General features: G+C 38.3%; 1 protein-coding gene across 4 annotated transcripts in view; it reads left to right on the top strand.

Annotated features, from left to right (window-relative positions):
• AJAP1 (adherens junctions associated protein 1) overlaps positions 1–24,830 on the top strand; it is a 290,328-nt gene that overhangs the window by 157,337 nt on the left and 108,161 nt on the right. For all 4 annotated transcript variants that reach the window (XM_063435413.1, XM_063435415.1, XM_063435416.1 and 1 more), the window contains exon 3: positions 12,093–12,180. In XM_063435413.1, coding sequence (XP_063291483.1) covers positions 12,093–12,180 — 88 coding nt within the window. The remainder of the gene's footprint in view (positions 1–12,092; positions 12,181–24,830) is intronic.

Genomic DNA, 24,830 nt, shown 5'->3' with positions numbered 1-24,830 from the left:
GCAGGACCTGCAGCAGATGCAAACTATGCTGCAGGATATACAACGCCTGCTGGCAGCAGACCTACCTGCGCTCAAAATTAGCATGCAACAGATCACAGAAAAAGTGACAACCACTGAAAACCAAGTCAAAACAATACAGGGAGAAATCTCTACGCTACAAGACTCGCTCCACCAACTACAACACGACCTGCAACACTTAGCAATACAAGTGGCGGCGCAGGAGGATAAAAACCGGCGCAACCACATCAAAATTAGAGGCATCCCGGCATCAGTGAGCAAAGAGGATCTACCGCATTACGTGAGGCGATTCACACAATCATTACTCCCTACTGCAGTAACAAAGAAACTCGCCTTTGCAGGGATTTACCGCCTACCCACGCCTCCCAGAGCCGCAGCAACGCTAGCCGGAGACGTCATCGTCTGTTGCATCCTACCCCAAGACAAGGGGCACATCATGAGCGCAATCAGGGGTAAGACCCCGCTTGACTTCGAGGAAGCCCAACTGACTTTTTATCAGGACTTATCCAAGGCCACCCTCCAGTGGAGAAAGTCGCTGACAGAACTAACCGGCCACCTACGCACAGCGGGGATACCATATAGATGGGGAAGCCCTCGCTCCTTGCTCATCACCCACCAGGGGACCACCCATAAACTCACCTCAGGGACTGAGGCCCCTACACTGCTTGCCAAATTGGGCCTACAAAACTTGCCCAACCCGGGCACTCCCCACGTCTGGAATCCAGATGTCTCGGAAACGTTTGTGCCAAGAGGGCAGAGAATGGACACGCAAGCCACCTGACGGACAGGGGGAGAGAGGTCTCTTACCCATGCCCGCTCAACGGCAATACCCATATGCCTTGCCTAACACAACCTGTATTCTCCCCACCTTCCCCGCAATACAATGCTGAAGTTTACGTTACTACCCGTTTACCGCAAGTTAGAGGAGATAGCCGGTGAGGACGCTGGCGCGATGCCTCATTACCAGACCACAAGCCATAGCCTAAGCCAAAACCTACCCCCCCCCCCCCCGACAGCCCCTAGGTTAGGGCCACCACCTCTCACGAGTGGTCTCCAGTGGAACTAGACGACCAGGCCACTTCAGAAAATAGAAATGAGCACCTGTACCACTCACCAGACTACCTGACCGACAAAACGACACCCAGTGCACCCACACGGGCCCTAGCACCACTACGCACCTCCACGCAACTACTTTCTAACACTTATAGGGTCACGCCTCCGACACTGACCCATGACCTAGGTACCGCACCCGCAGACGAATTGCACGACTAAACCCCTATACGACCCCAACCTCTACCTAGGATCTTACGCATGTTATACTAAACAAAAAAAAAATTGTGCTAAAACTTATCAAATGCATTATTTACCCAATGTTAAAGCCTGTTACCCTCTCAAACGATGCATATGTTGCACCATGTATAAGTCTTGTGCACGCAAAAATAAAGAATTAAAAATATAACATAAATATATATGTAGAAATAATATATGTATATATATATATACATATGTGTATATATATATGTATATGTATTAAGGCCGTTTGGCCTGTATTTGTGGGAGGGGCTTAAATTAATTCACTCCACTATATAAGGGACACCCCTTACCTGACTCATATCGCTTTCCACTTCCGGGTCATCCAGACGCCATTTTACCTGATTACTCCATGAGGTTTTCTAAGCAGAGCTGTGTCAGGAATCCAGCCACAGGCTTTTCCGGCCTACCACCTTCTTTCTTCAATCCATCGCCGTGGATGGTGCCCAAGTGACTCACAAACCGTAAGTCGACCTACCCGTTACGCCAGGCATCAGTCCCACGGCACCATTCACGGGTCAGGTCCTCACTTTACGGCTGAATTTTGTCTAAGTCTGTTCTAAAACTATTGCATGTTCATGCATATCATTTGTTTAAACCCCCTACCAGTCTTTGGGTGTACTACAGGCTTCTTAGACATTATCGCATTTCATGTACAAACCAACGAACCACTGCATTTTCGCCTACACACTGACCCCTACCAGCCATTCGGTGTACTACAGGCTTCTCAGACATTATTGCATTTCATGTACAAACCATCAAACCACTGCATTTTCGTCTGCACACTGACCCCTACCGGTCATTCAGTGTACTACAGGCTTCTCAGACATTATTGCATTTCATGTAAAAACCAACCAACCACCGCATTTTTCACCTACACACTGCCCCCTATCGGTCATTCAGTGTACTACAGGCTTCTTAGACATTATCGCATTTCATGTACAAACCAACGAACCACTGCATTTTCGTCTGCACACTTACCCCTACCGGTCATTCAGTGTACTACAGGCTTCTCAGACATTATTGCATTTCATGTAAAAACCAACCAACCACCGCATTTTTCACCTACACACTGACCCCTATCGGTCATTCGATGTACTACAGGCGTCTTAGACGTTTTTTGCATTTTCATATACAAACCAATAAACCACTGCATTTTCACCTACACACTGACCCCTACCGGTTTTTGGTGTACTACAGGCTTCTTAGATATTATCGCATTTCATGTACAAATCAACAAACTCTTTTTTCGCCTACACACTGACCCCTACTGGTCTTTTGGTGTACTACAGGCTTCTCAGACATTATTGCATTTCATGTACAAACCAACAAAACACTGCATTTTCACCTACACACTGACCCCTATCAGTCATTCGGTGTACTACAGGCTTCTTAGATGTTTTTGCTTTTCATGTACAAAACAATAATCCACTGCATTTTCACCTACACACTGACCCCTACCAGTCATTCAGTGTACTACAGGCTTCTCAGACATTATTGCATTTCATGTACAAACCAACGAACCACTGCATTTGCGCCTACACACTGACCCCTACCGGTCATTCAGTGTACTACAGGCTTCTCAGATATTATTGCACTAAATGTACAAACCAACTAACCACAGCATTTTCGCCTACATGCTGACCCCTACCGGTCAATCGGTATACTATAGGCTTCTCAGACTTTATTTCACTTCATAAGCAAACAAACTAACTACAGCATTTTCGCTTTTATACTGACTCCTATCTGTCAAATGGTAGGATTAACCCCTTAAGGACACATGATATGTGTGACATGTAATGATCCCCTTGTATTCCAGAAGTTTGGTCCTTAAGGGGTTAAAGGGTATTTTAACATACAATCAGCATTTCTGACCCCTACTGGTCAACAGCAAAACAGTCTTCACATGTCATATACAATTTACCAGCCAATATAAATTACACATAAGATTGTTTTAAACATAACCATAAACCATAAATTAAACTCCAGCACGGGCTCAACTTCAGGTTTAATTCACAATAATTTACATTTCACATCAAGACCAACAGTGGTTCTATCAACACTGCCACCTACAGGTCTGTCAAGTACATTGACAATTTTCATGGGGTTTTACAAACACCAAAACACTGACACCTATAGGTCAACAGACAAACAACATTTCACATACCAATCAGTATCCAACTACACTTCCACCTATAGGGCACTCGGCAGATCTCCAGTGCACTTGCATTTTGCATTACCATGTTCACTGACCCCTACCATTCAATAAGACATCCAACAATTCACATAGCAAGCACTATATCAACATCTGGTATAAATACATATATTATTACACAATAGCAGACGCATCTGTATATACGTAACTGGTAATATAGTTCACATACATTTTTCACAGCACGCTGCTCACGCAACAGACTTTCCCCTAGCAAGGGGACATACAACACACAAGGTGGAGACAGACCACATTTTCACTTGTACATACGGCACTTAATGGGTTAAGATTGATACATATTTAACCAGTATGGCTACGATGTTTAATATTTACACATCACAGCACTTTACTTTTCACATATACTGTACGTATTAAGATAAGCTTGGTCTATGCCATATTTCCTTATGCCATACAGTTTTATCCATTCAGGTTACAGTTACTACTAAAAAACCTATAGGGATTGTCAGGTTCAATACCATACTACCAAGTACATATACCTGCTCACGTAGTTATTCATCTCTTACCTTCCCTGGAATAGTAATAGTATACTGGCAATTAGGGTTCTAGGGCCCAATAGGTATTACCCCCTTTTTTCTCTGCATTATGCTTCGGTTAGTGGTCCCGCGAGGCCAACACCCCGCCTCACACTCAGAGGCATACACCCCTCGGGCCACTCGTGAGCTAGCCGCCTCGCATTGTATCATAGAAAGGGCCTCACCTGTCACTCCCCTTCCTATTTTCTGGTTACTGTCACCGAGAGGCCAACATCCTGCCACAACGTTCGGTGGCCACTCAAAATCCCCTCGCGCCAAGCATAGATAGAGCCTCTCAAGCCACTTGGCAACTAGCAGGGCCTCACCAGTCACCAAAAAACACCAAGCCTAATCGTTTCGCCTGACGGCTTAGCTAGCAAACCAGTGCAAGAACCTTGGGTACAAATAATAATTGCAGTCTTTATTGTTATTTAAGTATTTCTCACAAAGATGGTGAAGAATCACCTCTTCCTAGCACCCCGGCTAGAATTGATACACCTTCAAGCAGAGGAGATGTTGCTAGTCCAGCAGCAATCAGATCCTGGACGATCCCACACATTACCACCGACCTAAGGAGGTGACAAATCCCCTACCCTGCTACAGCAAGGAAAGCAGAGTTATTCAAACTCCTCCATACATCAACGAACAACACGGAGGCAGGGGAAGGCCCAGCTACATCAACTCAGGTGACACCCAGGCTATACTAGCCTCACTCATAAACTCATGAGCCAAAAAATTTATGACAGACTGGCAATCTCGAGTTGGTCACCACAGCCCTCACAAGGCTGGGCCTCACGCTACTGTACAACCAGCACCAACCAAAACTCGGTTACCTGGTACAATCAATTCTTATGACACACAAGACGTTAACCCTGCACGTATGATGTCAGCACATTGGGGAAGCAAGGCATATATATGTATGATGGTTCTGTGGTGGTCAGATCCAGGGATTCCAGGTAAATCGGGAACTGACCATCCCTTGGTTGGGTTGGCAATTGGAATATGTAGAGATGTTTTTTTTTGCAGGTACCCATACAGAAGGGATTTTGTCCCAAACAAATGGACGAACGCTCTCAGGCTCCAGGTACCAGCACCTCTGAACTACCAGAGACCATTGATATGAGTAGTTGCATTGCATATAGACTGTTGCATATATGTTCAAATGGTTCAGGGCACATGACAAACCATGTGTCCCAATACAACTTACAAATAACGTACTCACCATCTGTACACACCAATGCATTTTCAACACTACTGACTCATCACCCTTCCAGACTTGTAGTAGATTTACTAAAGCTCTGGAGCTTCAAAGGGCTCCCATACAGGTATCATAAACACACCTTCAAGGAATATAGCATGCCCTCACTTACAGTCAGCACAACAAAACCATTGGCTGTAAACACACTCATAGCCAAGATTTGCAGAGGGGTCTTCCAATCTCCACCATTTACAGCAGGGCACCAAACACAAACACATTGGTATTGTCACAAGGAATCTTCCCTTAAACAAAGACTAACCATAGACCTATTTGCACCACAAACCTCCGCTACCCCAAGTCTCAACTCCCTCATACCCTCCGAGGAGTTTTCTTACTATACAACACCATTGATCTACCTTTACAGCTATCACTCAAGCATGGGTTGAAGCTTGGTTAAGTAAGACCAATATCATCAACGCAGTAAACGGCTACCATCTACCCTACACACTGGCACTTACATGGCATAAATTGGGCAATCCTTTCCCTGCTCAACTTTCGAGCTACAGATTAGCCTACTATCGATATTCGCAGATACTCTGTGCTGGTTATGATAACATATCCAGAGGTCTTACAGTCATACACTATCTAGAAGACTTCTTGTTGATCAAAGATAACATATTTTTCACTAGAAGCCTTACGGAAGCTTAGTCTGGTTGACCACTTGGGCGTCCCAGTACACCATAAGAAACAGAAGGCCCAGACACTATCATCACATTACTGGGCATATGACTTTAGTCGGCATCCATACACGCAAGTTACCACAAGACAAATAGGGAACATTCTCATCTACATCAATCACTACCTCCTGCTTAGTACTTACAACTGCAAGGAACTACAATCCCTACCAGGTTCCTTAATTTTGCCATGCCAATCATACCACAAGACCATGCTTTCACATCCAGAGTACTTTCCCCTTTTTTCCACACTTCCAACATGATGATCAGAGGATGTCCCTAGACACCTCAGCAACAGCAGACCTGCACATGGGGGGGAATTTCTTAACCACTTGGCATGGTAAAAGCATGTTCCTTCCAGGATTGTCTGACACTTCTCCAACCAGATGGTCAGACGCGGCGTCTACCACGGGTTTGGCAGCGATCTACCGGGAACGATTGCTTTGGAGCTGTTGGCCATGGCATCCAGGTTTGGACATTTTTCCACCACCTCAGCCCCTTTGGGAGATCTACCCCATTGTAGCAGCTGCTGTGGCATAGGGTAAATCATGGTCAGGGTCATCAATCCGTTGTTACTCTGACAACTAGGCACATGTCATATCATCAACAATCGCCACTACTCATCCATAAGGTCATGATATTTTTGGGGAACTCACTATATATATGTATACATCCCTGCCGATAATTGTCTCATTTATATTCCAGGCATGTTCATCATACGCTTCCTACAGCCGCCCATACAGTCACGGCCACGCTTTCGTTCCAGAGACAAAATCATGGATTAGACATACTCATGCAGCATAGCATGCACTATCCCACCTAGCACTTTCGTCCCATACTTGTAGAACACATAACACAGCTTTTCACCTGGCTTAAAGAATCTCATTGGAACACGACATAGCTCAACCTGTGTCATAACATTTCTCCTAGGGTTTGCTTCTTTTTGCCACCTTAAACTTAAACTATCTCACACATCATTAATTATATAGTTTACAGGCATTCAACAACACAGGATAACCTATGGCCAAAACTACCATAACTTCATGCTATCATACCAGACAAGAATATACTCAGAGGTTTTCAGGAATCCATTCTCCCACGTTCCTCTCAGAGATTACCAATAGCCATCCAACTGTTCATCCTTATCGGACCTATTAGATCTACAACCATTCAATTATACTACCAAGTCGGCCATTACCAGCCATGCACATTGCCTTTTATGCCTTTCTCAGGCCAGAGAATTCACTACCATCACCACCACTCAGACAGATCATTGTCTTCAACGATCCCACGTACGTAAACACATATTTCATTACCTATTGGCTCTACCACATTCCGAAACGAGTCAACACGGACCAACAGTAGAGATAACATACTATCCTACCCACAACAAATGGTGTTCACTTTCGGTCCTAGATTCCTACCTTCAAAATTCTTCCAGGAATTAAATACTGTAATGCATTTAAGGAAATGTCTGGTTAATTTGTATATATTTGTTGACTGTATTAAATCTTTGATTATTCATTTTTGCCCTCTTTATTTACAGGCCTACCGTATCGTCGGTCTTGGCACACCACAACCGACTTGCTCCCTTTATACTATCCTATGCTTATGCTGGATCCTTACTCCATATACGGCTATTGCCCCTTACACAAGTATTAAGGCCGTTTGGCCTGTATTTGTGGGAGGGGCTTAAATTAATTCACTCCCCTATATAAGGGACACCCCTTACCTGACTCATATCGCTTGAGGTCAGCATCAGAATGACCCTCCCACCCACTCCTCATTTCAACACTTTCTCTTTTCTTTCCATTTACTTTACTTTCTTACTCCTTGGTGGGCCCTCTTTATTTACAGGCCTACCGTATTGTCGGTCTCGGCACACCACAACCGACTTGCTCACTTTATACTATCCTACGCTTATGCTGGATCCTTACTCCATATACGGCTATTGCCCCTTACACAAATAGGTATATATATATAGTGATATATACGTATATATTTATGTATATAGATATATATATTCTTTCTTTCTACTGTATTTTGATATAAATATATATATTAATATCACAATACAGTTAGAATGAAATTACACACATCTATATTTTTTAATTATTTTTATTTAATAATTTTTGTAATTTTATTTTTTAACAAATTTACATATTTTTTTATATTATATATAAAATTATATAAAACAATACTTATATATATATATATATATATATATATATATATATTTAATCAGTATCAGTCTACGTGTAATTTATATTAATATATATATATATATATATATATATATATATATATATAAATATATTAATAGTAAAATACACCTAGACAGTGTATGTGTGTGTGTATGTATATGTGTGTATATATATATATATATATATATATATATATATATACTTAGATCATATATATATATGATCTAAGTATATATATATATTTTTTTTTTTACACTTATTGAATGTATTTCATTTTATTTCCAGCCAGCAGGGGGACTAACTGTCATTACAGTTAGTCCCCCTGCTGGCAATGCACCAGGCAGCTAACCCGGCCATGTGATTGTGAGGTCCTCGCAAGGACCTCACTCTCACATGGCTGGGGGGTGCTGCAGGACGTCGGATGTGCCACGGGGATCGCCGGCGACCGGGTAAGTAAACCTGCGCGTTTAGAGCCGCCTAGAATAGGGCCTAATAGTACACCCTCCGGTTTTAATGGGTTAATAAAACTTACTACAAACAATAAAATTAAAAATGTTGTATGTTTAATGACATATAATGATAATATCCAATACTAAAGCAATACTGAGGGAGAAGCCAGAACAGGTGCTGAATTCCTTTAATGAAAGCTATTTTATTTATATGCTCAGATGGGGAATACCTCCGAAACTCCAAGACTAACTAAAGAACTAGACAGATGTAAACATTAAATCGCAGTGCCTGAATAACAGCAGGATCAATTGCACAACAATTTGACATCTGCCCAAATGTCACTGCTGATCATATACTTTGAACTACAATTATAAATGAAGGATTATTTTGTAACTAATTACTGTATAAACAATAGTGTGATTATCAGATTAGTACCACATTAGTTTGGTCCTCTCTCTAATGGCTGTACATTAGACTTGTGCATTTGGTTTTAAACAAAATCCAATTCATCCAAATTTTAATTAATTGGTGGGTTGTTAAAAATACGTAACTTTGAAGCGCCTTATAATGTACCATGTAAAAAATGACATGTGCAATTGATGAGAAATGTCATTTGTTTCATGATTCAGAGTTCATAAGGGGCTGATATAGCTCCCTCTTTTTAAAATGCCTTTCATTGTGGTGGTTGAGTTGTATGGTGTGGATACATCAACCAGCTCCCCAGATGTAGTTAGTGAAAGTTGATAGGGTACAGTTTTTTCCACTGTAAAAAAAAAAAGTGGTTTCACTCTGCCTGGCGGAGTCTTGTGATGTAGTTCTACCTGCTACCTCTGCAGATACAGTTGATATAGGTTGATAGGGCACAGTATTTTGTCCACACTGAAGAATTGTCACACACTTTAGACTGGATGTGTGAGAAAGTTTTGTTCTTCTCAGGGTGGTAGGGATGAGTGGGTCATCCATTGCCTACTGACTTTTTCCTTTCATGTGTTTAAAAATCCTCTGTTTTAGTTTAAAATGACTCCTGCTGATCACTTTTTTAATTAACAAAAGCTCTCCTATTTACCTTTTTTAATACAGATAGAATAATCTAATTTTGACAACAGTTGACATTGTCCAACTGACTTATATTGCCTAGACATATGGCTAGGTTTTTTGTTGTTGCCATTTTTGCATTTTCTTCCCGTGAATTACTTTTCAAAATCTGCTGCATGGACAAAATTTAATTTGAAGCAAAACATCATCTGGACATAATTTTCCTTTGTAGGGAAGATACCATAAATGCCTACCTTTTTGTTCTGTACTTGTGAGTACATATCTTATTATTTTATCACTCTAAATAGTAAACAGTGAGCTCTATATTTTATTTTGTGTTTATTGCACCATATTATTTTAAAAGTGGGTGATATTCCATATAGTCAGGAGTGGGGATAATTCCACTCTATGCTATTCCCTAGGAGCCATCAGAAGGAACTCGTATATGTGAGTGTGAGTATATACATACTTATTTTATATACAATACTAAAGTTTCTCTTAAATACTTCTGGAGTAACCTCCATTTGATCAAGATGCAGACTACATGCCATAGGCTGGCATTGTACAGCCCAGGTGTACTAATTTGGAGTTAAATACTAGCTCCAAACACTCTAAGTGCATTGCTTTTTTTTCCTCATCAAAAAAGAGATATACTACACTATACTCCACACTCTTTCCTCTTTTTATTATTGCATATATCTGTATTTGAGGACTCTTACATCCCTCTTCCTGCGTACTCTCTTTTTAAACCCCATCTTGATGTGTGGTACTGAAATCGTTCAGATTATAATGCAAATTATGTATCACTCAGTATGCAGGAAATTGCTTAGTCTAATAAGTTATATTATTCCTGTTGTGCTAAAATATGAAATTATTTAAAAAAATATATATATATCATTCCTAAAAAATTCTTAATACAAGACTAGACAATTATTGTATGAATGTATGCGCACTATACCTGAAAAGCTGAAAGAGTCTGGCAGAATTATTCTACAGTCATTCACAGTGCCGGTATTGAGGGACCCATTATTAGAAAACACAGACTATTGGTACTGGAGACAGGTTTTCAGAAGATGCACAGTATTGTTGTTAAGAGACACATTTGCATCAGGCATAGAACAGTGATATTTGGTATTTATTTTCTGCAGATTCACAGGCTAGGATTGAAGCTAAGTTCACAATTACTTTATGTACAGTGAATATATTAGTTTACATAGAACAATACATAAACAAGTAAACCCATTTACGCTTACCCCACAGACACAGTAAGTTAAATTAAAGTAGTTTATCCACGTTTCAATAAGAGAATTCATAACATACATCAAGATATTATACATATTTGACATTGAACTATACGTTTGCTAATTATATTATACTTGCGAAAAAAATAAGGAATTGAAATTAGAAGCAAAAACTGCCATAAAGCAAGACATTTACATTACATTTACATTCACTACCGCTAGGCTATTTTCAAGTAGTGCTTTACTATAATATTGTTAGGCTTTTGAACTATTATACATACAATGTTGAGGCTCAGACACTCTACTGTTGATTAAATGGGGCACTTAACAAGCACTTCTAGAAGCAGTCTGAACATATCTGAGTTACGCAGACTGGGCATTTTTCACAAATGACCTGAGTTCTACATATGCCCAGCCTTTCAAAACAGAAAAAACATCTTTCATTATCAGTGGGACACTCAGCCAAGGGGGGAAGAAGGGGAATGAAAATTATAGTACTAATGTTGCATGTTTAATACTTATAATGGAAATTTGCAAGTCAACCTTTTCCTCCATGAAAAACATGTCAGTGGTTTACTCATTTACCACTGGTAATAGAGTTTATAAAATGTTTATTATATTCATTATTTGAACACTGAATTATTCTTCTGGACTAGTCACAACTACTTTTTTGAAAAGTAATATATACTGTATGATATAGAAAATAAATAATTTGTATACAACAGTTTGTGTTCTGTAAGTATGTACCATAGGACAGAAAACAAAATGTATCCTTCTTTCCCATAGCACAATCAGTTTTAGACCTTTATTTTAAACTTCCTGCACTACTTTGCATTATACCTATTTAATTCACTTTCAAATATGATTAATGCTAATGCTTTTCCACAGAGTTTTGACTGATTAACATCCTGGAATACCATTGCAATAATGCACATTTCTTCAGTAGTACCAAGGGTAAACCTATTTACAAAAATAATTGAAATAACTCTTTGGTTTATAGGTAGTGTGAAATGCATTCCAAGATCATAATGGTGCTTTTTCTAACATGTCACATCTAATTTGCATTTCCTGCTATTATATTTAAAGTTACTGATGTAGTTTTGTTTTTCGCTCATTTATCACATTGCTTTGCTTCTGTCTCTGCTTCTTCATACAGGTCTAGCGGTACACCAGATTATTACCATCACTGTTTCCCTAATCATGGTCATTGCAGCACTGATAACAACACTCGTCTTGAAAAATTGGTAAGGATAATTTCTACTCATTTTGCATTTTAGGTTTAAAAAATAAGTAGTAAAAATTATTTTATTTTAAGTGTGTATGTACAGGTTCTTCTTTCTAATTCTGGCATCAGAATAAACAGTACTCAGATTTAAAAGTTCAGCTTATCAATAAAAATATCTGTGCACACTTTAATATGTATGCATAATATATATGTGTGTATACATTCTATATAATATAAAAAGAGCTGTCAATCAAACCAACAGTGTCCCTTTAATAAAACACACAAAGCTATCGCAGGCACTAGCATGCTATTAACAGAGTAGAGATGATAAATTCTAAATTAAACACACTGTGCAATAAGGGAAGCTAAAAAAAATCTATTTTTCAGGAAATGTGTGTGAGTCTTAGTTAGGGGAGGTATTTCTAGGGCTTTCAAATATATGTTATATTGAAACAAGTAGTTAAAGTATGCCTTGTCAGTAATCATTTCTAGGTCTCCTACGCAATGAAGATCAAGACTGCACTTTAGACTGTCAAGTTGATGTCAAGTGATATTCTATCTTCATCGCATACGTATTTGAAAATAAAGGGACTTTTAGCTTCCCTTGGACCTTATGTATATGAATTCAGACTCTTAAACATATATAAGATCATTCTGTTTAAAATAGTCCATATTCAGGATATTAGGTGTTAATGGTACTTAGGAAGTAAAGATATACAGTAGCAGTAGGAATACAAATGTATTAATAGTGCTATAGTTTGAAGGAATGTGTATGGGGTAATAAACTATTAAAAATAATATTTTAGAAAAATTATCAAAATAATGGTTTTAATAATTTTATTACCGTATATACTCGAGTATAAGCCGAGTTTTTCAGCCCATTTTTTGGGCTGAAAAACCCCAACTCGGCTTATACTCGAGTCAGAGTCTGTATTATGGCAATTTGCATTGCCATAATACAGACCGGGGGAGAGGGGGGCTGGCAGAGCTGTACTTACCTGTTCTGCAGCTCCTGTCAGCTCTCTCCTCCTCCGCGCCGTCCGTTCAGCACCTCGGTCAGCTCCCAGTGTAAGTCTCGCGAGAGCCGCGGCTCTCGCGAGACTTACAGTGTGAGCTGATAGAAGGAGCTGCACGGACGGCGCAGAGGAGGAGAGAGCTGACAGGAGCTGCAGAACAGGTAAGTACAGCTCTGCCAGCCCCCCTCTCCCCCCCACTGAACTGCCACTGGACCACCAGGGAAGGAGAGCCCCCCTCCCTGCCATATATCAAGCAGGGAGGGGGGACGAAAAAAAAATAAAATAAGAAGTAATAATAAAATAAAAAAATAATAATAATAAAAAAAATAATAAAAAAGGGGGTATAAGGACCACTGTGGGAGGGGGGGGGGGTATAAGGACCACTATGGGAGGGAGGGGGTGGGATAAGGACCACTATGGGAGGGAGGGGGGGTATAAGGACCGCTATGGGAGGGAGGGGGGGATAAGGACCACTATTGGAGGGAGGGGGTGGGATAAGGACCACTATGGGAGGGAGGGGGGTATAAGGACCGCTATGGGAGGGAGGGGGGATAAGGACCGCTATGGGAGGGAGGGGGGGGATAAGGACCACTATGGGAGGGAGGGGGGGATAAGGACCACTATGGGAGGGAGGGGGGGATAAGGACCACTATGGGAGGGAGGGGGGGGATAAGGACCACTATGGGAGGGAAGGGGGGGATAAGGACCACTATGGGAGGGAGGGGGGGGGGGATAAGGACCACTATGGGAGGGAGGGGGGGGATAAGGACCACTATACCACTATGGAAGGGAGGGGGGATAAGGACCACTATCGGAGGCAGGGGGGTGGGATAAGGACCAATATGGGAGGGAGGGGGGAGAAAAGGAACACTATGGGAGGGAGGGGGGGATAAGGACCACTATGGGAGGAAGGGAGGGGGGGGATAAGGACCACTATGGGAGGGAGGGGGATAAGGACCACATGGGAGGGAGGGGGGGATAAGGACCACTAGGGGAGGGAGGGGGGGATAAGGACCACTAGGGGAGGGGAGGGGGAAGTAAGGACCACTAGGGGAGGGGAGGGGGAAGTAAGGACCACTAGGGGAGGGGTGAGTCAGGACCACTGGGGGAGGGGGGTGAAGGAACACGGGGGTGGGGAGGTAAGGACCACTGAGGGAGGAGGAGGGGAGGTCAGGACATATGGGGGGGGGCAAATATCCTTGCACCGGCCCTGCACACACTGCATTCATACACTGCATTCATACACACACTGCACTCATACACACACACTGCACTCACACACACACACATTCATACACACACACACTGCATTCATACTCATACACACGCTGCACTCATACACACACGCTGCACTCATACAGACACTGCACTCATACACACACGCTGCACTCATACACACACGCTGCACTCATACACACACACGCTGCACTCATACGCACACACTGCATTCATTATACACACACTGTAAATAAATATTCAATTAATATATTTTTTTTAGGATCTAATTTTATTTAGAAATTTACCAGTAGCTGCTGCATTTCCCACCCTAGTCTTATACTCGAGTCAATAAGTTTTCCCAGTTTTTTGGGGAAAAATTAGGGGCCTCGGCTTATATTCGGGTCGGCTTATACTCGAGTATATACGGTAATATCAAAAATGTATATTTTGGCACTGTAATTCCCCAATTTAGCAAGCTAAAGAACCTCCCACTATTTATGTCTGACAAGTTTTGCTCTAGTTATTTTAGTGCCCACCCCTCCCCCTGTGAGGATTTAAAAGGTAATACTTACCATTGCTCCCTCACCTTGCTGATCTCGTCAAGGACACTATTCCTAGTTGAGCTCATCAAGACCGATGATCTCAGCCATTACAATGCTTTCCTATTGGGAAGCATTGGGAGGTTAATGCTCATGTGTGTCAAATTTCTGCGCTGTGCCAGAGAACGGAATCTGACTCTTTTTTTTTTTTTTTTACTGGGGAAGCATCTCTAATGACTGTCAATAAAGATCAGCAATATTTACACTGGTGTGTTAAAAATAGAGTCACTTAGTGTTCCTTTAATTACAAATGTAAGATCATAAATATACATGCTACAAATTGGGTTTTTGTTTTCATACCATAACCATATTGAGTTTTACAGCATAGTGATAAAAAACATTTTGTTAGATTGTTGCATATAAGATAATAAAATAAAGATTTTTTTTTTTGTATAGGTCCATTGAAGATATCTACTTGTATATTTAAGCACATAGGGGATTTGTTTTCCTTCATTCTATTTTTCTTTTTTTTATACATCTTTAAATAAACACTTTGATTTTTGAAAAGTACTGTAGGAAAAATAAATTATCGTTTTCCTCCACAGTGTTCTCGAAGACGACCTGTGGAGATTTTTATTGGAAATTGCAGTATTCTTGCAAACATGAATAATCATAATGCTACAGTAATTATAGGCCGCTGTATGCTAGTAATATCCAGAATGCCTACAGAATAAAGTTCTATAAAAACATCAACACTGTGATAGAAATTGATCCAGTCCGACTTGGGAGTTTATAAAGAAAAGAAGGAAATACAACTTTAAAATTCATGCTGTTTTTGAGTTATAGGAATGTAGTTTCTCTGTTCTCATGTAGTGTAAAGGCAGCCATTTTAATATGTTTTGCAATTTATAAAATTATACACAAAAGTGTCCTTTAGATGTCTGTGGCATCTGCGAACATTCAAATTTTACGTGTTTGCAAATAAAATGTTGACACTGAGGATAGGACAAACTAACAAATTTGTCTTGAGGTTTCATCTTACAATTAGCACCCACAGTTATTATTATAAAGACACTTCTTAATCCCTTTAATGTAAGGACCATTTTGTACTGAGGACTTGAGCATTGTTTTTTTTATTTTTTTGTCATTTCTATGTTCAGTGATAATTTGCCTCTCACTCATTTAGTGCACATGCATAATATAAACTGGTTTTTGGAAGTTTTTATCTCACAGAGGGATTCTTAGAGAGTGTTTTATATAATGCATACATATATACCTGTCTATAGTATAAATTTACAACTTTTCATAGCATGGAAAATATAGAAAAAATATATCTAAAAACAAAACATTAATATTGTCAATTATAGTTTGTAAGCAACTAGCGCTGGAAAGTATGTGCAAAATTTCTCTTGATTTTAGCAATACCACATACATTTCTCACAGTTACAGATCATACTGTATCCCAAAAAGAATGCATTCCTCTTTCAAAGCCAACAGATTAAAATTTTGATATGTTGGATGTGTAACTTTAATAGCAATTACTAAGACTACGTTTTCAGAATAAGTATATCTTTTTTTAGATAGCTACAGTGATTTTTAAATCTAGGTTCTGTTAAAATTTTGGATAATATGCTTCAGCTATACAGACTCAACATAGACATGTGCTGTGAAATTCATAAATTCATTTATTTAACTGCAGTTATGTCGATAAAGTTGTTCAACATTTTGATTTATGATTACTTTTGAAATTTTTTAGGAAAATCTATGGAAATTAGAAAGCCATATCCAAATAGTGTGCTGTTTTAGTGAGATTAGGGGAGTTTTTGTAGGTAAGAATAGATCAAGCTATTTTTTTTAAACGTGGAAGTTGATTGGAGGATTATGAAGGAATTGGGAAAGTGACTATATATACCCCAGGCTTCTCGTTCACTCATAATTACTGTGAGTGATAGACAGACTTGGGTCCCCTTTACAGTTCTATAATAATGTGATAGAGAGGCTACCTGTTTATTTAATTTTTTAAACAAGGAGTAGTTGTGGCATTAGAGAAAAGACTAGCTTGACCTCGAAACATTGTATCCTCCAAGGGTTTTATTCAGTCTCTATGGCAGCCTCTCTTGGTCAAACATCATGACTTTATTGTAACAATTACCAAGCAGCTACAGAAATCATTAAAGAATGCTATAGCAGCCACCAATGTGTAGCAAATCTGCTTGATGTAACCATGCTTACAGTATACATTTATAGACATTATGTTTGCAGGTGGGTAGACATTTTGACCCACCTGCAAACATAATTTGTAGATACGCTACCCACATACAGACATTTAGAGGGACACTAAAGGCACCATAAACATAGGATTTTGTAGTGGCCATTGTGCTGAAACTTATCATTTAATAAATACTTCAATTCATTCTACATTTTAGCTTATTACAATTTATCAAGCAGGAGGAAATTATGAAATTTCTGCAGTACTTCTCAAATATTTGTATGTCATAAAACTGCACAGTAATTCCATTTAAAGTTGTTTCCTTCATTTACAGGTATAATACTGTAAGCATAAGCACGTGTAGCTTAGTTCCCTTCCTGGCTCAATACACAGTTTTCCTGGCTGATCTAGACATATTCTTTTCTAGATTATTAGACAACACTTTCAAAATCTAAATTAAAAATAATGCCAATGAAGGGCCAATGAAAGCATTTATGCGAAATAGGAATTGCTTTTCGACTGCACTAGTCACAAATTAATGATACAAATCCTTCTCTTAGCAGATTTGATATTGATATACAATTTCTTACCACTAGGGAAATCCAGGAATCATAGGTTATCCTGGCCAAATTAGAGATTAAAATACATTAACAAAAAAACCTAATGTTCACTAGACATGTGTAAATATTATTTCCTGGTAGCCCAGACAAATTGTAATCCAGTTTAGATGAATCAATTCATTTTACCGGAGTAGTTTTAATATTTGCTCAATAAAAATGAGCTAAGGGCAAATCAGATATCCTAGGGCAGTACTGATTTGTTATATTGTGTACATATTCTAACAATTCATATAGAAATGTTAATGTAATAATAATAATAATTATTATTATTAATATTATTATTTTGGTCACTCCTGACATCATAACCAAAACAGTGGGTTGTAGTGGTTGTGGTGCTTGCAGTGTGTCTTTAAATTAAGTAATGCTACTTTGTTCTAAATATTACTGAGGTTTTTATTGTAGTATTTAACAAAGATTTGCATATGGATATATTTTGAAATCTTCGAGAAAACCTGTTTCTTTACAACCTCAAGTTATGTTTTGTTTCTTAGCATACATTATAGTATCATCTACTTACTGTGCACAGTTGAGGTAATGCCAATTTATTAATATGTGATTACTTGGGTCCCAGTAACAAATCTTTGGGAAAACAGCATGCACATTTGAGTGGGTGGGAATACTTATGACAAAATACATATATTAGCTGCCATGTTATAAGTTTGATGAAACCAATCTAGCAAGTAATGCCTGTGGTTTTCAGCTGTCTCTAAAGTACCATGATCAACAATGTAAAACTTACTTGAAAAATCTAAATGAAAATATGTACAGTAAATGTATCTTCTTTCAGGTTATCCTTATGTAGGTTTAATACAGAGTGACAGAGCATTTGTTTACTTTTTATTCTGACATTTAACCCTTCTGCTTCCTTAAAGGATAGAGGCAGATGGGAGCAAAAATGTATGGTTAAAACAGTTACCATGCATTCACTTCTTATTGTATAGTTTTTGCATGTTTTTGTATGATTTTATAGCCATTAATGATTACCCTTAATTCACATAAACATTTAAAGCAAGTGAAAGGGTTATTCCCCTATTATTTAATGGCAACATTCAATTTTCCTATTCAAATATTTTTGGAGAAGGGTAATTTCTCTAGATTTATCATGCTTGCTAGTACATCACATGAGATGCTTATTCATTTCCATTTGTATCACTGTCACAGTTTGGGTACCCTCTGGACCTCAACAATGTTTTTAGCCTAACTTGTTATGTGTGCCTGTTATCAGTGTTTGCCACTAAAGCATGTTTTTCTTCTCCTAGTTTCAGAAGCTTAATGGTTAAATTAGAGCTGGTAATGGAGGTCTCAAATGCAAAAAAAAAAGGATTCAGGTTCTAGCTAAATATTTAATATATCTCTCAGCAAACATATGCATGTATTTGTTATATTTTACATTTCTAGGTACATCATTGTGCTGACATATCGACTTGTAGTAATTGGCAATTTACCATTTTTACATATGGTAAAAAATACATATTTCTCTCTATTTATCTTTGTAACATTTTGCACAGATTTTTCTATAAATCTTTACATTTCATTTTATGGCTTGGTGCCTTTGATTAAATACTTTTTACATCACCTATACATTTAATACTAAAATATCCAAGTTCCACCAGATAGGAGCCAACCACCCTTTGTCATGAATTTCTCTACCTTATTGTAGTCAAATATCTGCAACAGTTTCCCTGCCATATTGTAATCTCATATGCATTATTATCATTCGTTTTTGTGCAGTGTATCAAGCACGTAAGTACATTTTCACTTCTAAGATTTTAATATTATGTTTATTCATATCCAATATGTATTCATGAAGGCTGAGAAATATGAGAAAATAAATATAAATGTAGAAAAAAAAGCATCTCTTTATTTGCAAATGTCCTGGACCTGTGTGTCTCTATCTTTGCCTTCTGGCAATCAATCAAAGCTATCCCCAGTTTCTCTTTAAAAAGATAAAGCCTTTTCCTGTCACTCAGCTTAGAGACCTCCCCTTAATTTACAACAAATATTTTTCAGAGAGACATTATCAATGGCCACAAGAGTGGAAGAGCAAGAACAAACAAGATTTCTATTTCTCTTCCTCGAAAGCCATGTGTTCCATGGCTGTGCCAGGGTGAACTGAATTGTGATGTTAGTTGCTAAATCCTTAATATGGATTTCAAAGAAAATGTAAAAACAGATAAAAAGGTTAACACAAGCTCTAGATGACTTCCAATGTCTTATATTAAGTTGTCTTATTTCTAGAGAAGCCATGGTTTCTCTTTTATAAAGACTTTATTGTGGGTTAAAATATCATCTCAAGTTTTTCCAATAGTAAAATTAACTGTCTCCTTTACTAAATCTGTTATGTCTTTTTCCTGTCAAGTATTGTTTTTAGTGATACAGCGGCTTGGTGCAGCACAGTAAAAACACAACCTTTAAAGGATTTAGCATTTTTTATTTTTTAATGCATTTTATTTTTCACGTGAATGTGTTAAACTATTTTACAGAAACATAGGGAGAGGTTAATCAAACCAAACCTATGTGCTATTAATGGAAAAAGTGCTAAATAAAATGCAGCCACCATGAAACCCAATAGAATGTCTCTGAACATTTAACATATTGCATCACGAATATCACTTGTTATAACTTCATAGATCTGCTCCTTATTTAAAATGAAATCTATAGAAATAATTACCTAGTGGAATGAAATTATATTCCAGGAAGACATTTTACCCGTTTAATGTCTTTAAATATAAAATGGTAGCAATGGTAGAAAATTCACAAGATAAAAAATAATTCAGGCCTGTCTCCCTTTGACATATGGTAATGATATAGCTGTGATCACTTTGTATATGCAGTCTTAGTCACACTTTCCTGCACATGACTTACAAAGTCTTCCTAACATTTCCCGAAATGTTACCCTCCATTTGCCTAGCACTCTAGGATGGAAGGAAAGACTGTTTTCTATCACTGTAGTTCTTCTACTTCAAAACAAAGTGATGATATTACTATATGCTATGATAGGAAGCGTACCAATGACCTTAGTACAAACTGCTTGCTCCAAAACACTAAAAACTACAGTATCAAGAACACAGGAAAAAGGTGGATATGCACAATGACACCAAAAAGTGAAATCTATATAAAAATCAATACAACTTAGATATAACTTTCACTAAGTGAACATAGAACTAATATCTGAAAAATAAAAGTGCACAAAGTGAAAAAGATAAAGCATGCAAAAAATCAAAGCCAATATATGTATCCTACATGTTTCGTGCAGTGGGGGTTCTTCAGGGAGCCTGCATTCCTTGGACGCGCTGGGCCTTATGGGATCCTCTCGGCATGTCACATCTGTTATGTCATTTCCGGCATGGGGAGGTCACATGCCTTTGATATGCCGTCTGACTGCTACCTGCATGGGAATCCTCTGGGTAATGAAGTCCAGACTCATTGTGGTAATAAAATGAAAATGAAAAATTAAACCAACACCCTGAAAGGCTATATAACTAGTATGGAATAAAGATGCTGGATCTAAGTAAACACCTACCAGATTAGTATAGATATCAGCCCTAAATCTCTCTATATATACACAATATAGTTACATAGTTACATAGTTAAATAGTTAGATAGCTGAAAAGAGACTTGCGTCCATCAAGTTCAGCCTTCCTCACACCTGTTTTTTGCTGTTGATCCAAAAGAGAAAAAAAAAAAAAAAAAACCCCAGTTTGAAGCACAATTTTGCAACAAGCTAGGACAAAAAATTCCTTATTGACCCCAGAATGGCAGTCAGATTTATCCTTGAATCAAGCAGTTATTACCCTACATTGAAAGATTATATCCTTGAATATTCTGTTTTTGCAAGTATGCATCTAGTAGCTGTTTGAACATCTGTATGGACTCTGATAAAACCACTTCTTCAGGCAGAGAATTCCACATCCTGATTGTTCTTACAGTAAAAAAACCTTTCCTTTGCCTTAGACGAAATCTTCTTTCTTCCAGTCTAAACGCATGGCCTCGTGTCCTATGTAAAGTCCGGTTTGTGAATAGATTTCCACACAATGGTTTGTATTGGCCCCGAATATATTTGTATAATGTTATCATATCCCCTCTCAGGCGACGTTTTTCTAAACTAAATAGGTTTAAATTTGTTAACCTTTCTTCATAGCTGATCTGTTCCATTCCTTTTATTAATTTTGTAGCCCGCCTCTGCACTTTTTCTAGTGCCATGATATCCTTCTTTAGAACAGGTGCCCAAAATTGCACAGCATATTCAATATGTGGTCTTACCAGTGATTTATAGAGAGGCAAAATGATATTCTCGTCCCGAGAATGAATGCCCTTTTTCATGCATGACAATACCTTACTGGCCTTGGCCACTGCTGATTGACATTGCACATTGTTGCATAATTTGTTGTCTATAACAATTCCCAAGTCCTTTTCGTGTGTTGTTATCCCTAATTCGCTTCCATTAAGGGTATACATTGCTTGTGTATTCTTTACGCCGAAGTGCATAACTTTGCATTTTTCAACATTAAATTTCATCTGCCATTTGAGTGCCCAGTCCTCCAGTCTATCTAAATCCTTCTGCAGCAAAGTAATATCTTGCTCACATTGTATTATTTTACAAAGTTTTGTGTCATCTGCAAACACTGAAACATGACTTTCAATGCTGTCTTCAAGATCATTTATAAAAATGTTAAATAGAAGGGGTCCCAGAACAGACCCCTGAGGGACACCACTTGCCACCTCTGTCCAGCTTGAAAATTTACCATTAACGACAACTCTTTGTATTCTGTTTTTAAGCCAATGTTCTACCCAAGAACAAGCATTTTCATCGAGACCGATTTCCTTGAGTTTGAACACTAATCTTTTGTGTGGAACTGTATCAAATGCCTTGGCAAAATCCAAATAGATCACATCCACTGCAACACCCTGATCTATACTTCTACTTACTTCTTCGTAGAACGCAATCAAGTTAGTTTGACATGACCTGTGCTTCATAAAACCGTGCTGATTTTTGCTGATAACCATATTCTTCTCAAGGAATTCTTGAATATTATCCCTTAATAACCTTTCAAATATTTTACCAGCCACAGAAGTTAAGCTCACAGGTCTATAATTTCCAGGCAAGGATTTTGAACCCTTTTTGAATATAGGAACCACATCTGCCTTCCTCCAATCCTTCCTCCAATCCTCCGGAACACTTCCTGAAAGAAAAGAATAGATAAAACAATTAAAGCGGTAACAGCATCATGCTGTTATATATTTTTTTCTCGTAAGTGCAACATTGTATTAATAAATATGTCATATGTGGACCATCTGCATTATCTATTTGTTTTCTTCACCCTTATAAGTGGTAAAGAAGATCTACTTGACAGATCACAGGTATATCATTACCCTTTGTGGAAGGGAGACAAGCCTGAATTACTTTTTATCTTGTGAGTTTTTCTACAATCTCTCACTCCACAATTTTAGTGTGCACTGTATTGCACTATGTGTACTTTTATTTTTCAGATCTGGCTGCTCACTGTTTATTAGACATGCCCCTACTCGCGGTACAGCGAGTAGGGGATGAATTTATTAATACTAAGTAATCTTTACTAAGTATTAGTAAATGTGGCTGAAAGACCAATTTAGGTCTTTCCGCCTTTTGGTAGATAGCTCACATGCTGCACTGGCCAATCACAGCCATGCCGTTAGTAGGCATGGCTGTGATGGTTTCTAAGGGCACACGAGTCAAACGCTTGTTGATTGGCTGCCCTGCAGACTTTCAAAATGTGTCATTAAATCACCGAACACCGAACTCCAACCCGACCATACAGTGAAATGTCCATGTTCGGGTCCAGGGTCCAAAAACCATAATGTTCGCTACGAACCCGAACTTTCCAGCTCAGGTTCGCTCAACTCTATTCAGGAATAGATAACAAAAATAAATAAAACTTATGCATATTTACATAAATGTTAAATTTTCATTTATGCATTAATTCTTTAAAGAAATGCAGGGGTAAACTCATAGTTTTTGATATATAGTAGACAGGAGCGACACAATTAGATAACAGGTTAAATATCTGCTTAGAGGGGATGAGCAGAGTGACATTAAACATATACACAATGCAAGGAATTGCATGCTTAGAACCAACCCCCTCTCCCAGTTGCTGCTAAAATTCAGAATACAGTTTGAAATACAAAAGTTACTATAGAATGTGGAAAAATTAGATTGGCTGTGTTTAGCCCCTCGTAAGAAATGAATACACTTGGCACCTTCTCTACAGGATAATAGAAAAAAACGAAAAAACACAGAAACAGACTGACATAAAAGTTATGTGCTCAATGTAATCTTTTACATTGTTTTTTTTTTTTCTCAGACGAATACAAAATATGAACCATTTAGCTACTGACTTGCTTGTATGTGAAAGTTGACGTTCTGTAACTCAGATTCAAAGAAAACTATTATGTGAGAATAGTAATAAACATTCAAGAAAAAATAAAAATGTGTAATATACCTATAGGTAGGGTCACAATGGAGACAGTTTAATAAGCACTTACCAGATACCAGAGAGCCACCAACCAATCACAACTAAAATTAAAACTAGCATATATACAAATATCCTGTTGAGGTTAGGTTTATGATATTGCTGAACAAAATTGAGTTTTACACAAATTAACCACACGTTAACCTTTTTTTTTTCTTTTCTCTCATGGATCTATTGGTCTATATGACTGAGTAAATTAATTCATTATATTTTATTTTAAGAAATCTTATACATTCTATTTTAAGATTGAATATTTAATTCAGGTCAGACCCTAGATACTTTTAGTTTTGCTTTGGCCTTTTTTGTTCATGTACCAGTTTCCTATAGGGAAAATTGATATCTTTTGTTTCATCATTTTGTTTTGTGGTTTCTTTATAGTGGTTATTTAAGCAGCACCACCTACAGTTTTGGTAAAAAGTACAAATGTAACCGTAATCAAAACTTTTTTACTGCAAATTTCTAAATTATTTAATAAATATGTGTACAGTTCCAGCAAAATTGCTATAATATTCAGCATTACCAATTCCGGAGATAAAACACGAGGATAAGAATATTACA

This window comes from Pelobates fuscus, chromosome 11 (genome assembly GCF_036172605.1).
Source record: "Pelobates fuscus isolate aPelFus1 chromosome 11, aPelFus1.pri, whole genome shotgun sequence".
In the NCBI taxonomy this organism is placed as follows: Eukaryota; Metazoa; Chordata; class Amphibia; order Anura; family Pelobatidae; genus Pelobates; species Pelobates fuscus.
Note: the sequence above shows the minus strand (reverse complement) of the source record. Positions and strands in the feature narration are given on the sequence as shown.